General features: G+C 59.0%; 2 protein-coding genes across 2 annotated transcripts; both read right to left on the reverse strand.

Annotated features, from left to right (window-relative positions):
• Nucleotides 1-359: 359 nt before the first annotated feature.
• On the reverse strand, nt 360-7,456 carry CDK5RAP1 (CDK5 regulatory subunit associated protein 1). Its single transcript, XM_051633013.1, has 13 exons — nt 6,852-7,456; nt 6,142-6,245; nt 5,677-5,711; nt 4,886-4,986; nt 4,458-4,668; nt 3,553-3,673; nt 3,060-3,290; nt 2,704-2,801; nt 2,538-2,593; nt 2,293-2,423; nt 1,287-1,436; nt 742-882; nt 360-625 (listed from the first exon to the last, which is right to left on the reverse strand). Exons 1-13 carry the CDS (start codon nt 7,033-7,035, stop codon nt 545-547), a joined length of 1,644 nt encoding a protein of 547 aa, XP_051488973.1. The 5' UTR covers nt 7,036-7,456; the 3' UTR covers nt 360-544.
• A 53-nt stretch (nt 7,457-7,509) lies between these two features.
• On the reverse strand, nt 7,510-14,715 carry LOC127390887 (bactericidal permeability-increasing protein-like). The gene is made up of 15 exons (XM_051633014.1): nt 14,563-14,715; nt 13,664-13,778; nt 13,024-13,152; nt 12,662-12,817; nt 12,202-12,265; nt 11,227-11,290; nt 10,649-10,740; nt 10,340-10,516; nt 10,046-10,105; nt 9,753-9,920; nt 9,360-9,427; nt 9,134-9,176; nt 8,710-8,773; nt 8,205-8,281; nt 7,510-7,811 (listed from the first exon to the last, which is right to left on the reverse strand). The coding sequence occupies exons 1-15, from the start codon at nt 14,675-14,677 to the stop codon at nt 7,758-7,760; spliced, it is 1,446 nt and encodes a 481-aa protein (XP_051488974.1). The 5' UTR covers nt 14,678-14,715; the 3' UTR covers nt 7,510-7,757.
• Nucleotides 14,716-15,744: the final 1,029 nt, after the last annotated feature.

The following is a 15,744-nucleotide window of genomic DNA, read 5'->3' on the forward strand; positions in this document are numbered from 1 at the left end:
GATAAGGAGGTGACCCGTATTTAGAAAGAATCTCCACAGTCTCTTCATGTCCTCCAAGTTCCTCATCCCCTTGGGCAGTACTCCTGCCATTCTCCAGCAATTCTGGAGCTGTGTTTTCTGGGCACTACCAGTTTTTGCAGTTCTTAAATTCAGCTGAGCTAGCAGGAATGAGCTGCTCTGCAGACATACATTCCAGGATGGGCTGTGCCAGAGGAAGGGAGCAGAGGCAGCAGCACTGCAGGGGGGTGAGCCCCAGAGCCAAGGAAAACACAAAACCACGAGGTACCTGGGTTTGGCCAGGCCACACACAGCATCCATCCCTTTTTCCTACAAACTTGCACAGATCCATGGAGGGCAGGTTGTTGCCAAAACAGGAAAAACCAGAATTTATTATTATTTTTATATATATATATACACACACACATATATATATATTTCAATATACATACATCTCCCTGTTTCTACCCCATCTCCACATGACCAAACCTCCTTGCTACTTGCTGGAGAAAACGTGCTGCTTTTGCCCCCTGGCAGCAGGGACAGCTCAGTGAGCAGCTGCAGAGCGGGACAGGGTTGTACGGGAGAGCAGGACCCCCTTCAAGGTCTGGGAGCTGGCAGAGGTCACCTGGAAGAAACAGCACAAGAGCCCTCAGGCACAGAAAAGCTGAGAAAGATCCATTCTAATTTTAGGCTCTCCTGGCAGAAAGAGAGCCCAAGGAAACAAGAATTGTGGACAGTCACCTTCACCAGGACATAGTCCCCTGGCTGGGCTCGGAGCAGCTCCCCGCCGCCCGCAGCGTCCTGGATCTCAGCATCAGGGAAGATCACCTTGATGTTCCCGTCGTTCCTACCGCACAGCTCGGAGGCAGAGCGCTTGCTGGGCTGAAAGGACAGGGAACACTGACTGCATCCCAGCACCTCTGCTCCACTGCTGGGCTGTACTGCCTCAGGAATTAACTGAGCACTATTGCTGCTATTAAAATAAACATTCCCTGCTGCTGAGCATCCCATGCAACACAGTGCCACAGCTGCTGTGCTGACATTCACACACCAAAGCCAACCTTTTAAAGCCTGCACTGATTCAGAGACATGCCTCTAACCCACCCCATCCCCCTGAGCTCAGCTCAGTGCTCTGGAAAAAAAAAATCAGGCTGTGCGCTCAAGCAGAGTCCTCGGATCGTGCAGGGAAGTGGGCAGGGAGGGCAGAGGTGATGATGGCTGCGCAGGGCCTAAGAGTCTCTGGGCCAGCAAGAGGGGAGAGGGACAGCTCTGCTGCAGGCACTCACCCCCTCCACCAGCACCAGCTGGGCCTGGCCCACCATGGCCCCGTTGGCCCGGGCAGCCTCCTCCCGGAAGGCAGCGACGAGCTCCTCCAGCCGCCTCTGCTTCACAGCCGCCGGCACGTCGTCCTGGAGCCGGTGGGACGCCCGGGTCTTCTGCAGGACACAGCAGCTCTCAGGCCAAGATCAGAACCCTCCCTGATCCCAGCCTGCTCAGCTGCTCTCCAAGCAACAACTTTCCACACACAACAGCTTGTGTCTGCAACCCCACAGAAAGTTTCAGGTACTAAAGCACCAGGAACATCCTCGATTGCCTCATGTTCCTCCTGCAGCACCAGCCTTGATGCTCTGAGCACCGTGGCTGTGTGGAGCAGCTCCTGTGTGAGGTGTGTCTGCTGCCTGTCTGACCACAATGACAGGCAATGCATTCTGCTACTTTCAGTCCCACATGCTGAAAGGTGATCTGTATTCCTTTGCTTCCTTATGTTTCCCAACCTTCTGTCCTCTTCCCTGCCAGCTTCTTACACTACAGGGAGCATTCTAACGGAGACTTGACAACTAACTGCTCTTCTCATGGAAATACCTTAAAAAATTCACCACTTCCCTCCAGACTCAACTGACAGAGTCTCTGGGCTCCAGCCAACGACATCAGCACAATTTCTCATCAGCACAGAATAATGTACCTGCAGGCAGGTCTCCACAGACAGGGCTGCTTCACTGCAACCACACTGGACCATCTGCAGAACCAGGTCACCCCATCACTGATCGACCCTGGTGCTCACACAGGGGAGCTGGGAGCCCTTCAAGCACAAAGGTGGCCCTTGAAGAACCACAAACCCTACAAGTGCTGCATGAAAGCAAAAAAAAAAATAATCTACCAATATACCACATCCTTAGGTATTATTTCCAATAGCTTTTTTTTTGTGTGTGTGTCGTATTGTGAGAAATGGCACTCAGGAATTAGGGGAGAGACACAGAGACAAGAGCTTTCTCCACCAGGTCCCCTGCTCACCTGTCTCATGCTGTAGGCAAACAGGAACCCCACGTTGTAGCGCACCTCCCGCAGCAAGGACAGGGTCTGCTGGTGATCCTCTTCTGTCTCTCCACAGAAGCCAGCAATGAAATCGCTGCTCAGGCTCACTCCTGTGACAGAGACACAGCTTTACACTTCCCTCAAGGAAAAGAGGAACAGTTTCCTCAAGAACGGGACAGGGATAGAGCTGTGCTGATCTGGAGGAAGCCAAAGGCAGCCCCTACCTGGGATGCACCTGCGCACGTGGTGCACGAGCTCTAAATACGCTTCTCTTGTGTATCTGCAATGAACAACACCTGGACTCGTGAACTGGAAAATCACCTCATGAGTGGGGAGAAGCCAGCAGGCTGACCAGAGGGCAGCGCAGGGCTGCCCAGGGTGATCCCTCACCCTCGCTGCATGGCCTGCAGGACCCGTGTGCTCCCACTCTGGGCTGGGAGGTGGAGCTGTTTGCAGATGTTGTGTCGCTCGTGGATAAGCTGCAGGACCTGTGATGGACAACCAGGAGACAGCATCACAGACTGCTCAACTCTTACCAGGATGCCGAGGGGAAGAGTCTTCCACAGGGTAAAAGCAAACTGCCACCCTGCCAGCTTTAGCACAAACATTCCCCCTCCCAAAAGCTGCTGTTCCCATTCTGTGGTTCAACATTCCCTTTGGGAAGGAAGCACAGCCCATGATGCCGAGCAGTTCAGAGCTGCCTGCCTGCCTGCAAACCAAGGTCCAGGTGTTTATTTTACACTTGCCTCATCAGGAAAATCCTTGGGGTGTGGAGAGGTGAAACGGATCCTCATTTCTGGATTGATTCTGGAGACTTGGTCTAGAAGGTGCACGAAGCGCAAACCCCCAGGCTTGGCCTTGTAGACCGTGGTAAAGCCCCGGCTGAGACTGGGGGCAGGAGCTGCCTGGAACTGCACCTCAGACAGGTCTCGGAAGCTGTTGACATTCTGACCCAAGAGGGTCACTTCCTTCACTCCCTACAAAAATAAACAGAGAGGGAAAAATATAACTCGGTCAGGATGGGGAAGCTCCAGGGGCAGCCATGGTTCTGCTCTCACTTCAAGGGGGCATCTCTAGGGGAAGCCCTCCCCTCCCTGGCTGTCCCAGAGTTACAAGGGGAATAAAAAAGTAATCGGTGGAACCCTGTGGGACCCTCATCACCACAGATAAAGGCCATGTCACTGCTCAGAGGTGTCCTGAGAACCATCCTTCCCCCACGGCCTGGTGGCTCAGCCTCACCTGGTCCGAGAGCATCCGCACTTCCCGCAGGATGGAGGCGACGGGGCGGCTCCGTTCTCGGCCGCGGGTGAAGGGCACGATGCAGTAGCTGCACATGTTGTCACAGCCCCGCATGATGGACCTGCCAGAGGTGCAGTGCACACAGGTCACACCACGATGGTTCCAGAGGCATCATCAAGGCTGCACCCTGCCCTGCTCTGAGCCAGCCCAGCACCACTGCCCTCAGCCCCCTCCCCGGGCCTGCAGCACACGCAGCACCAGCTCAGCACCCCTGCCAGGCAGAGCCGACTTCTGCTCACCCAAAGCTTACACCTCCTAATTTTCCATGCATATTTCCAAGAAAATTGGGAAGAAACTAACAAGGCACAGACTTGCACTGTGATCTGGCAGTGAGGGAAGATCCTCCTGCACCGTTTCTGCAGAGGGGACTTGGTACTCTATGGTCACGCTGAGCAGAGCCTGGTTTCCCATTTGGGAATCTGATTATCAAAACCGGACAAATGAAAACTAAACCAACAGACATTATGATGCAGGGAGGATTAGAAGAACCAAACCAAAGAAACTCGTGTGGGACACAGCAGAAGGCAGAAGATGAGAGAGACAGACTTTAGAAAGCCAGAAACATCAGTGGGACAGAGATCCCTGGATGCAGCATCACGCTCAGACAATCAGCATTCCCAAAGGAGAACCAGGGAAGGTCACAGGCAGCTGGAGCATGGGGCAGTGTCCCCAGGGCTCAGTCAGACAGTGAGGCAGCACGACACACACAGACACACACTCTGCCTCTGGGCTGCTGGAACTGAGTGCAGCCAGGCCTGGCATCTCTGGGGCTGCTGACACTGATAGGCCTGCCCTGCAGAGCACACAGCCAGAGCCACAGACACACAGGAACACGAGGGACTCACACAAATGCTGTGGTGCCTCCTGCACTGGTCTGGACGGGCAGAATGTCAGCATAGGTCTCATCTAGTGACAGCAGGACATTGGCAGCTTGCTGGCCAGACTCGGCCACAGCCAGCAGCCGGGGCAGGTCACGATAGGCATCAGGGCCTGCCACGATATCAACCAGCTTCTCCCTGTGCAGGATCTCCTCCTTAAGTCTCTCAGCCATGCACCCTGCCAACAAAGGAGAAGGATCCTGGTCAGGAAGCACCCACCCCCCTTACTCCTCCCACCGGCTGCCTTCACCCAGCAGAAAAGGCTCGATGCCACCGGGGGAGACAGGGAGCTACAGCACAAGGGGATGTGGCACAACTGTGCTTCCCACTGGGCTGTGTCCCAGCAGCCGGTGCTGCCCCCAGCAGCCGGTGCTGCCCCCGGGCTGTGTCCCTACCCAGGATCCCGATGCGCAGCGGGGGGCGGCCCCGGTGCCGCCGCGCCTTCAGCGCCTTCAGGTGCCGCAGGCGATTCCAGATGGTCTGCTCTGCCTTCTCCCTGGAGAAGCCAGGAAAACGGTGGTTATTCCAATTGTTGTGCTTTAATAGCCCCCCAACATGAAGCAGCCCAGGTGCTTTAAGAGGAGAACTGAAGACAGAGAATCATCCACCCGATGAATCCGCCGGCGGGTGGAAGTGCGGTTTGTGGTGTGTGGATTCTGCCTTGGCTGGGTCTTACCTACTGCCACTGCACCCACACTGCAGAAACAGCCCAGGCACTAAGCTCTCCTGGAGCACAGCTCTGCCTTAGCCAGCCAACGTGAGCTGCCTTGCAAGAGACAACCAGCATTCCACATCAGCATTCAGAACAAACAAGCCTATCCAGATATCCCAAACTGCCCCTGAAGGTCTTTCCCACGTTTCTGAAGTACAGACCCTGCACTAGAGAGACACTTGCTTCAAGAGAAGACAGAAGAATATTAAATAGAAATCATGAAAGCACAAATCTGTGGGTGTCTCTGACTGCCTGTGGCAAACACAGAGTTCACTCCACCAAAGAACAACTCCTCACTACACAGAAAATCAATTCATGGCACAATTAACGTTGTACATCAGCCAACTCTACCCTCAACTAAACAGCAGTTTCAGATCTGCAGGCCCTTTGCCTCACACAACACATTTATTGCCTTGGTTTTTAAATAGCAATTCCTTTAAAACTGTCCAAAAGCAGCAGTGACAGTTTCCTTACCTCACAGAACAGGTGACAAGGAGAATCACATCTGCCTACATGGAAAACAACACAAAGGAAGAAGAATCTGTAACAGGCAAACAGTCGGTACTCACACCCTGAACTCACACCTGGAGACTGTTAAACTCACCTACCCAGGGAAAAAGGTCTGTCCAGGTATGTGGTCATTTAACAAACAAAAGTGCAAGAAACTGACAGAAGACAAGTGGAGTCCTCCACTAATCAGTAAAGCAAACTCAAAGATGAGCCAGGAGCATCCTGCTGTGTCCAGTTCCTTTCTCACTGAGGGAACCCAGCAGTTTAAAGAAAAAACCCAACCCACAGCTCTCTCACACATGTTAAGTGATTTCATTTACTCCACAAAACTCAGCCTGCAAAATTCCCAGAACTTGCAGGACTGCACTCCTGACACTGCCCAGGGTGTCTGCCTGCCCGCAGGGGAGCTGCCCAGGCTCCTCTCCTCACCTCCTCCAGCTCCCTTGTCCTGGTGTAGCCGCTCTCCTGCAGGATGGCCCAGGCGATCTCGGTGTCACTGACGTTCATCTGGCAGCCGTAGGTCTCCAGGAACACTGCAACAGTGCAGTGACACCAAAGCCTGTTCCAGCACCCCCACCCACAACTGTCCCTGCCACCTTTTCCACGGGAAGGAACCCGCAGTCCCAGCCCTGGGAGGGCCGGGCAAGTGGCACGAAGCCACCTCTGCCTGCAGCCCGTAGGGAAAGGATACACCACAGCAGAGACAGCCCCTGGGAACCCCGAGTGCCTCCCAGCGTGTCACACCAACCCTGCAGCTCTGGGGGTGGGTTAGGGCTGAGACGCAGCAGTCAGTGCCGTGAGACCCCTCCCGGGGCACCACAGCCTGGACCTCCCGACGCACGGCCCCGGCTCACAGCCCCGGCCCGGCTGCAGCGACAGGCCTGAGCAACCTCCTCCCGGGCCCTCACGGCCTGGGGAGACACCGGCAGGACGTGGCCCATGAGCTGGGCTCCTTCTAGTGTAAAAATAACCTTCTGGGCCCCCAAAGCACCGAAACAACCTATCATCTCCCTGAACACACCGCGACCCTCAGCCCCGGGGCTCCCCTGCCCCACCCGCCCCTGCGGCTGCCCCGGCCCGGCAGCACCGCCACGGCCCACCCGAGCGCTGCGGCGGCGTGGGGAGGCAGCACCACAGACCTTTCCCGCTGCCGGCGGCAGAGCCAGGCTCCGGCTGCGGCTCAGGCCGCGGCTCCCCCGCCGCGGCCCCTCTCAGGAAGTACCGCAGGTCCGGCCCCGCGGGCAGCGCGGCCCCGCAGCGCGCTCGGCGGGCGGCCCAGCGGAGGAGCCGCGCGGCCCGGAGCGCTGTCCTGCCGGGCAGCATGGCCGGTCCCGGGGACCGCAGCGACAGCCGGGGGAGCGCTTTGAGGGACGGACGGAGCCAGAAGCGGCGCGGGCTAAAGGGCCGGCCCTGCCGTGCGCCGCCAAACCGGTCCCGCCCGCGCTCCCGCCCCCGGCGCTGCGTTCCGCGCCTCCGCGGTTCCGCCGGGCCCGCCCCGCTCCCGGGCAGGGCCTGACCGCGGAAATCTGAAATAACGGTGAAAACACGATGATCCGCGGTGCTTTGTCACCACCGCAGGGTAAAAACAGCCCAAACGGGCCTTCCCGCCCGCCCCGGGGGCTCCTGGCAGCCCGCGGGCCCGGCTCGGTGCGAAGGGGCCGGGGAAGAACCGCGGGCTGGGACGGGGAGAGCTCCGCGATCGCCGCTCGGCACCGGCCGCACTTATTGTCACCTCCCGCCCTTATTGTCACCGCCCGCCCTTATTGTCACCTCCCGCCCTTATTGTCACCCGCCGCCTTTATTGTCACCCGCCGCCTTTATTGTCACCCGCCGCCCGCAGCGCAGGGGAGGCGGGAGAGCAGGGTCCGGGGGAGGGGGGGGGTGTCGGGGCTCAGGGACCCCAGCGGGGTGAGGCCCCGGCCGGGGGGCTCGGGGCTCGGCCTCGGGGCTGCTCCTGCCGCCGGGCGGTGAGGGAGGCTGCGGCGGAACCGGGGGTCTGCGGCTGGGAGGGGACACGACGGGTGCTGGAGGCTCCTCTCGTCACTTTATCTCCACCCCCGGGGCTGGTAGTGAACGTCTGCTCCCAGCAGCAGGAAATTCTGGCAGGAAAAGCGAGAGCGCGGGGCTGTGGCAGAGCCTGGCAGCCGCTTTCCAGCCCAGCCCGGGGCAGGAGAAGGGTCGGGCACGGTGGTTCTGCCAACCCCCGCGACTAATGTTAGCCCTGGAAGGGGCTCTGGGGCCACTTCACAGCCACGCCTCGCCATAAATACTCAGCATCCCAGCGCGGCAGGCTGCTGGGACTTCCTCCCACAAGGGTGGCTTTCTCCCCCGCTCCTCAGGACCCGGCCCCCCGCCAGGGCGCAGGGGGGAGGAGGGGGCTCTGGTGGGCAGCTCTGCCGAGCGGACCCTCCTGCCCAGCCCTGCACGCCCCGCTGAGGGGCTCGGCAGCGGCAGGAGGGGCTCTGGCCGGGGCGGGGGGCTCCGCCTCTCACCTGGTGAAGCTGCACGAGGATGTTGTAGAGCTGTATCCTGTCGGGCAGCGGCAGCGGGAAACCCTGAGCCAGCCTCTCTGGAAGAGACAGACGTGGCTGCGCTGGGAGGGGAGCAAGAGGGAGCACAAAGCAGGCAGACACCTGCTCCCCCCGCCCTTCCTTGGTCCCCCTGATCCGAGGGTTGGCAGAGGAGGTTCCTCCTGAGCTCCAGGGAAGGGTTGGGGGCTGCATGTTGTGCTGTGCCACCCACCCTGGGCCCCCACAGCCACCAGCCCCGCTCTGGCCCCATTTGCTGGGGAGCCATGAGAAGCAGTGAGGCGGGGAGAGGGTCTGGAAGGCATCAGGATGTGTGTTGTGCTCGTTTTTTCCATTGTGTTCACTGCTGGATACATGTCACCCAGCAGGCTTGGCAGCAGGGACTGAACTGGCGAGCTGGGCCTGCTCAAATGGAGCAATGTGGCCAGTGACTGCTCCAGCACCCCCGTTCCCCCCAGCAGGTTCTCACCATTAAGACGAGGGAGCAGGATGTTGGAAGCATAGATGTTCATTATGGACTGCAGCATTCGGACCTGGGGAGTGGAGAGATGGGAAGGAGAAGAGTTTTAACCTGCTGGAGAGCAGGTGACCAGGCGCTGGAGGATAATTAGAACAGAGATACGGAGCAGGGATGGGCACATGCTTCCCCAGAGACCAGCAGCTTTGTCTGGCCATGCTGGTGGGGTGGGAAGCATAGGGGTGGGAGAGGCAATGGCAGCTGGCTCTGTGTCTTCTCCCAGTCTCACATGCTGAGGCAGGAGGTGTCCATGGGGTCAGCATGGGGTCTGGGGTGCACCCCCAGGTGCCGTGTTGGGGAGAAAGGGAAAATGAGCCTCTCCTTGGCCTCAAGCAGGCTCTTGCCTCCATGCTCAGGGGCTCTGGTCCAGACTTACCTGGAAAGTGCCAACATCTGAATGCTTCAGAGAGAGCTTCATCCTGAACAGAGACAGGTGATGCTGGGGGGGCTGTGCTGATGCAGGGAGTGGTTCCCTCCTTGGTGCCACTTCCGTGGCCATGCCATTCCCGCTCCCTGCAGCCCCAGCTCATCCCCTCTGCACCAGGTCCTCATCCCTGGGATCCCCTTGCTCACCTCTGCCCCCCCCAGCCCTCCCTCCTTACCTGCCCACCGTCAGATTCCCAACGATGTGGCTGGATGTCACGTTGATGACAGCAGACACGTTGCCTGTCTGGGGACAGAGAACAGAGCTCCAGTGCTCCCCCACCTCCCCCCGAGCCAGACCCCAGGGGAGTGTCCTGCTGCCTGGCCAGGGCAGGGTGAACCTGCCATTTGTCAGCAGGGGGGTTTTCCTGCTGGGGACACCCCCACTGCACCAGGGCCAGGCTGGTTTCAGATGGTGTCCAGCACTTCTGGCAGGAGCTCGGCAGCAGCGGCTCAGCGCTGCTGGAGGCAGCAGGGGGTGGTGCACACCTCAGTGCATCCCTGCCCCACGGAGATGCAGGGGGTGCTCAGCGGTGGCAGGTGCCACCACGGCAGGTTGTGCCCAGACTCACCAGGCTGAGGAGGAAGAGAGGAGCCAGGCGGGTGTCGGGAAGGATGGCATAAGCCTGGATATCCACGACAGGCGTGAGTGAGAGGCCCCCTGGCCCGATGCTCAGGAACGGGGCGGAGGGCGCGGACAGCCGGAGCTTCACGGAGGCGTTGGGGTACATCTCCTCTAGCTGCAGAGGGGCAGGAGAGGGTAGAGGTAGCAGCACAAGCTACCACTCCTGGGGAAGACCACCTTGCTCAGAGCAGACCTGGGCTGTGTACAGGAGCTACAGGGAGGCAGGGTTGGACCACTCACCTGGGGAATGAAGGCTGAGAAGGTGGAGGTGGTCAAGTGGAACTCAACATCCTTTGGGATCTGTGGGGAGAGAACAGTCACACTGGGGCTGTTACGGCACAGCTGAGCCCATGGTGAGCTCAGCCCTCCAGCCCCCAGGCTGCCATGAGAGGCAGCCCCATCCCGCAGCCCCCAGGCAGCTCACTGAGGAGCTGGGGGAGCCCCCTGAGACCACTGGCTGTCACCAGAGCCCCTCTGCAAATAGAAGCCACTGCCAGAGGCAGGGGACAGCCCTGTCCCTCCTGTGCTGCTCACCACTGAGTCTGTGATCTCGAAGACCAGCAGCCCGTCTTTGTGGTAGACGAAGCCAGCGGTGTTGAAGAAGTAGCTGGAGGCCCCAAAGTAAACCATGCGGTCATGGTCTGGGGGCAGGGCCAGTGGCAGCGGAGAGAAGGGGACAGCAGAGCGGTGGGCCAGGGAGAAGAATTCACCCTGGGAGGAGGGGAAGAGATGAAGCAGAGCAGAGGTGGTGGGACTCACCCGCTGAGCTGTGCTGGCAAAGACCCTCTGTACCACCCAGCAATGGAATCAGCCAACTCAGGCTTTCCCAGGGCAGCCTCTCACCTTCAGGTCCACGTCCAGGGACTGGGCAGTAGCAGTTGGGGGTGCCACCAAGGCGTAATCAATCCCAACCTTGTCATCTATCTTGGATGTGACTGTAAAACGTGGGACAGACAGATGAGTGAGAGGGGGATGGCACAGGGAAGGCAGGAGCAGATTGCCTGGGCTGACATCCAGGCACTGCCATGCCCGGGCTTCCCAGTGGAACAGCTCAGTACCAGCTTCACGTGTGTTTGCTTCTGTTCCAAAGCAAAATGACACTTCCCATTTCCTTCCTGAGTGTTTCTCAGCCACGCAGACTGGCTCCTGGACCCCAGGGACAGGCTGGGTCCCCTGGCTAGGGCAGCACATGCCACCAGCAGCTCATTGGGGGCTACATGTGATGCACAGTCTGTGCTGCCCCTTTCCCCAGCCAGACATGGGGTGACAAGTCCCTGCTGATACAGTGTTCCCCAGCTCCCAGCCTGGGTGCAGAAATACAAGGCAATGGGGAGTGGTCACAAGGTTAAGACACTGTCCTCATGGCTGGAAAATGCAAGGTAGAAACTCTCCCAAAGCCCCGTGCAGCCCCTGCCTGGTACCTGGCAGGGTCCAGAGGTAAGGCTGGAGCTCGCGGCGCACTGAGCTGTCCACAATATCACAGACCTGGGGGGAGAAAGGCAGCAGAGCTGAGACATCACCCGGGTGCCATCTCACACGTGGAGAAGAGACAGAATTGTGTGTTGTTCAAAGGGGGCCTGGACCCCCTGTGGGAGGAGCAGGGACACCCCTGGGTCCCAGAGCTGCCCTCCTTCCCAGAAGGAACACAGCAGAAAGAGCCTTAGAGCCCTGGCTCTGGTCCTGCTGCCAGCCCATCTGCTGCCAGGGCTCCCCCGGGCCTTGGGAAAGCCACCACACATCAGGAATAGTGCCCAGGCAGGGTGGGCTGTGCTGCAGGAGAGGGATTTGCCTGTTCTCCAACTGCCTCCTTCCTGAGCAAGGTTCACATCCAGGGAGCCTGTAACTCGTGCCAGTTAGCCTTGTAGTAATTAGTGCTAACAGCTTGTTTCCATGTCTTGTTGCAGGTCTCCTGCACGGAGGCTTTTGTACCGGGCAGCCGGTACCGGGGCCCCTCGGCGTACCCCGGTAACACTGGACAGTGAGTCCCTGACATCCAGAAAGGAGAATTTCTCCCCCAGTGCTCCCCACAGCAGAGAGGAGCACAGCCCTGCAGAGGACAGCTCTGATCAGCCTTCCTCTGTTACAGAGAGTTTGGCCAAGGCATAAGAAATAATTAACTGACCACATGGAAAGAAAAGTCTTTGTTAATTAGGAACCAATTACACTGAGCTTTGGCAAAGGCTGCGGGTTTTGATTCAGCCTGAGCCACACAGGGCTTTGGAGCCAGCAGTTAGTGGTGCCTGTTGCTCTGGTTCTCCCCAGATCAGCACCACACCCGTGTGCTCTGGCTCTGGTTAAACCCTTTGTGTGCTCCAATCCTCCCAGCCCAGCAGCTGCAAGGGGGGGTTAAAGACCCCCACCAACACCCCGGCCTCTGCTGTCCTTTGCTCACCTACCTTGCCCTCCAAGATCTTTCGGAATCTGGACTCAACAGCACTATAGAAGAGGTTGTAAAGCCATCTGCAGGGAACAGAGAGGAGTCCTTTGTTAGCTCTGAGGCTGCTGCAAAGTACTTGCCAGGAACAGGAGACACTGGAGACTGTGGATTACTGGGGAGCAGCACTTCTGCACCAGTTTGGTGCTGAGCTTTGCATCAGGGCTCACATTTGCAAACAGACCTGCCTGTAAACCACATGCATGCAGCTTTAGTGCCTGCCTCACATCTCCCTAAATGTACAGGACAAATTGAGACCAGATTTAAGATCATTCAGTAGCACATCTGGATGAGAAGCATGTCCCAAGACAGCTGATGGAAGGACAGCCTATGGGCACAATGGGCAGCCTCCAAGGGGCTGCAGCTACACCAACATCTTTGTCCTTGCAGCGTTTCCAGGCCCTCACAGTGAAGTCACGTACCCAAACTTGCCCGAAAAGTGTGCCCAGACTTTGGAGACGCGGGTGCTGCAGTCAGAGGTGTCAATTGTGGGCTTCCCAGAGGCATTCCTGCCCAGCTTCAGGTTGATTTTGATATAGATGTTCTCCACCCTCAGGTCAAATGATCCGTGGTCACGGCTGCAGGGAGAGGAGAATGGGAAAGAGACATTTCTCACTGGTGAGTCCTCATGAGAGGACCCCAAATCACCTCTGGGATGGATCTGTCTAGCTCAGGCTGTCCCTTGTAATGAGCATCCAGAGAAAGCAAAGCAATATTGCCCCAGGCACAAGGGAGAGGAGAAAAAACCCTGTTCAGAGCCAGAGAGGGGGAAGTGGGCACGCACATGAAGTATAACTTCACCCGCCAGTTCCCGTTGATGCTGGCGAAGGCGTTGGAGATGGAGACCTGCAAGCCCACGTTGGGGACCAGGGAAATCCGCGAGTACGGCAAGTGGAAACTGTGAAGGTCCAATCTAAAAATAAATACGTAACAAATAAGAAAAGTCACATTACAGGAGTGCCTCAACCCTGGGTACATGGCTGGGGAGGGAGGGACTGAGACCACCATCCTGGCAGCATCCCCAGCTCCTGTCCTGCTGTTACAAGGTGGTGTCTGGCTGGGATGCATGGAGCAAAGCAGTGCCTTGGAACCGTGGTCCCTGCAGCCACCCAGACAGCAGCTCCACACCCAGTGCAGAGGTGCCACGGGGCAGCAAGGAGCTGGTGGGGACAGGTGCCCTGCTCCTATAGGCAAGGCCACCTCCACTGTGCAAAATCCACCTGCACCCCAGAGTGCCCTCACCCTGCCTCCCTTTCCCTCCTTTTGCCCAAAGCAGGAACATCTTTGCTTGCACTGAGGACAGGGCCAACATCTCAGGGAGCTGTGGAGGGGACAAGATGGTCCTTATTGCTGCAGGGGCTCCCTGTCTCCCCCTCCCTGGGACAGGGGCCAGCAAGAGGCTCTGCAGCACTGGCAGGGCTCACCTGGAGAGCTCATAGTTCACCTTCCCCACTTGCCGAAGGCGAAAGTCACCCGAGATGTCTGGCAGCTTTAGCTGGATCAGCTCCTTCTCCAGGATTGTGATCCCATGCTGATGGGCTGCAAGGACAGAGGGAGAGAATCAGGGCCATGGGCTTCCCATGGGAGTGGGGAGCATGGGCACACAGTGAAAGGGTTAAAGGAAACCTCTGGTGATGCCCTGGCTGCTTTCCACCTCCCAGGCTATCTCTAAAGCTAATCTGGGTGCACAGAGCCCTGCGAGCATACACAAACATGCCAGTCTGCCAGCCTGCAAGCCCCAGGAGAGGGAGGTGGCCAAGCACGGAAAGGAGGGACAGGTCCTGGACACTGTGCGGGAGGTCCTGGGCACACGGCGCTCCATCCCCAGGGCCAGCGGGCAGAGCTGGATGGAGCAGCATGGCACAAGTGGGTGCTGCACCCCTGCATCCCTCTGGGAAGGGGTGTCACGTCCTCCTCTCCTGTGGCTAGCAGAGCTGCTGAGTAAATGAGCTGCTCTCACAGTGTATTTTCATCCCTAAAAGCACAACCAGGCTCTTCCTGCTGCCATAAAACCAGTGCAGGGCCCATCCACGTCCATCACTGTCATCTCCGTCACTCCATCTCCCGGCAGCTCCCACCTCCTCTCCTCTGCAGCTCCCTCCTCCAGGGTTCACAGCTCAGCTGCCTGGATACCTGTCATGGGATCAGGACCCTCCCGCTGTGCAGACAGGTGCATCAGTGGGAAGCCCCAGGCCATGGGGCTCTCAGCACCCACAGCTGAGGCTCCCCTCATCTTGCCCCAGGACCCTGTGCTCCCTGAGCAAGCGCCCAACTCCACACCTTGGCCACCACCACACCTGCAGGGAGGGAAATCCGAACCCACCGTAGTCCAGGCCAGCCTGGGTGATCCTCACCACGAAGCCGGGGTTGGTGGCCGCGCTGAGGACCAGGCACAACGCCAGCGCCCCGCAGGTCGCTGCCAGGCTCCGCGCCCGCATCGCGCTGCCCCGCGGTGCCGCCCCGCCCGGCTCCCCCGCCACTCGCCGCCCTTATATCCCTGCCCGAAGCGGAACCGCGGGCGGGGGAGGTGCGCGGAGCCCCCGCCGCGGGGCCGGGTGCTGGGTCAGCGCAGCACTGCCCGGCCCGGTGCTGCCCTGCCCGGTGCTGCCCTGCCCGGTGCTGCCCGGCCCGGTGCTGCCCTGCCCGGCCCGGCGCCCCGCACCAGCGGCACACCCGGCCACTCCCGTGGGGCAGGGAAGGGCTGCCAAAAGCCGGGAGGCAAAGGCTCCGCTCCCAGCTCTGCATCAGGCACAAACCGCCCCTGCCGGCAGCAGCTGCTCTCTGGGCCCGGGCTCGGCTCTGCCTTGGCCGGGCAAAGGCTGGGAACAGCCCGGGGTGCCCCTGAGCCACCTGCCAGCCCTGCTGCCCCCCGCCCAGAGCAGGGGGCTCTGCTCTGCTCCTGGGCACCTGCTGGTGCTTCCACAGACAGCAACAAAGGTACTAGTGGTACCCAGAGCAGCCTTGGGTCACAGTGGGGGCTGAAGAAACCACATTAGGGCTTCTCACCACATGTGAGCAGACCCCAGAGCCCCCCCACACCCACAGGGCTAGAAAAAGGGATGGACTGGGGGGTGCCCTGTGCCTCCAGCTCCCAACACAGACTCTGTCATGCAGGAGGCTACGGGAGGAGACCTCCAGCCACTGAAACAAGCCACAGAGGCAAAACACCTGGGCCTTGACATGCCACAGCTCTTGAGCTAGAGGCAGGTGTGGGAGCTGGGTTCAAGCAGGGAGCACCCCTTGGTTGCAAAACCCTCCCTGCAAGCCCCAGGACAGAGGTGAGGGAAGAAGAAATTATTGAAGTTATTTTCATTTCCCGTTGGGGAAGAGGCAGGACCAGGCACAGGAAACCCACAGCAGCTGATGCAGGCAGATTTCACGTTGGATCCAGGGAAGTCCTGGCTGCCAGAGGCAACATCCCTGAACCACACAGTTGTGAAATACAGCTGTTGTTCAAGCACAGCCCCTGGTATGGCCACAGCAAGGCCCAAGGGACAGGGTGAGC

The sequence above is a fragment of the Apus apus genome, chromosome 15 (assembly GCF_020740795.1).
Source record: "Apus apus isolate bApuApu2 chromosome 15, bApuApu2.pri.cur, whole genome shotgun sequence".
In the NCBI taxonomy this organism is placed as follows: Eukaryota; Metazoa; Chordata; class Aves; order Apodiformes; family Apodidae; genus Apus; species Apus apus.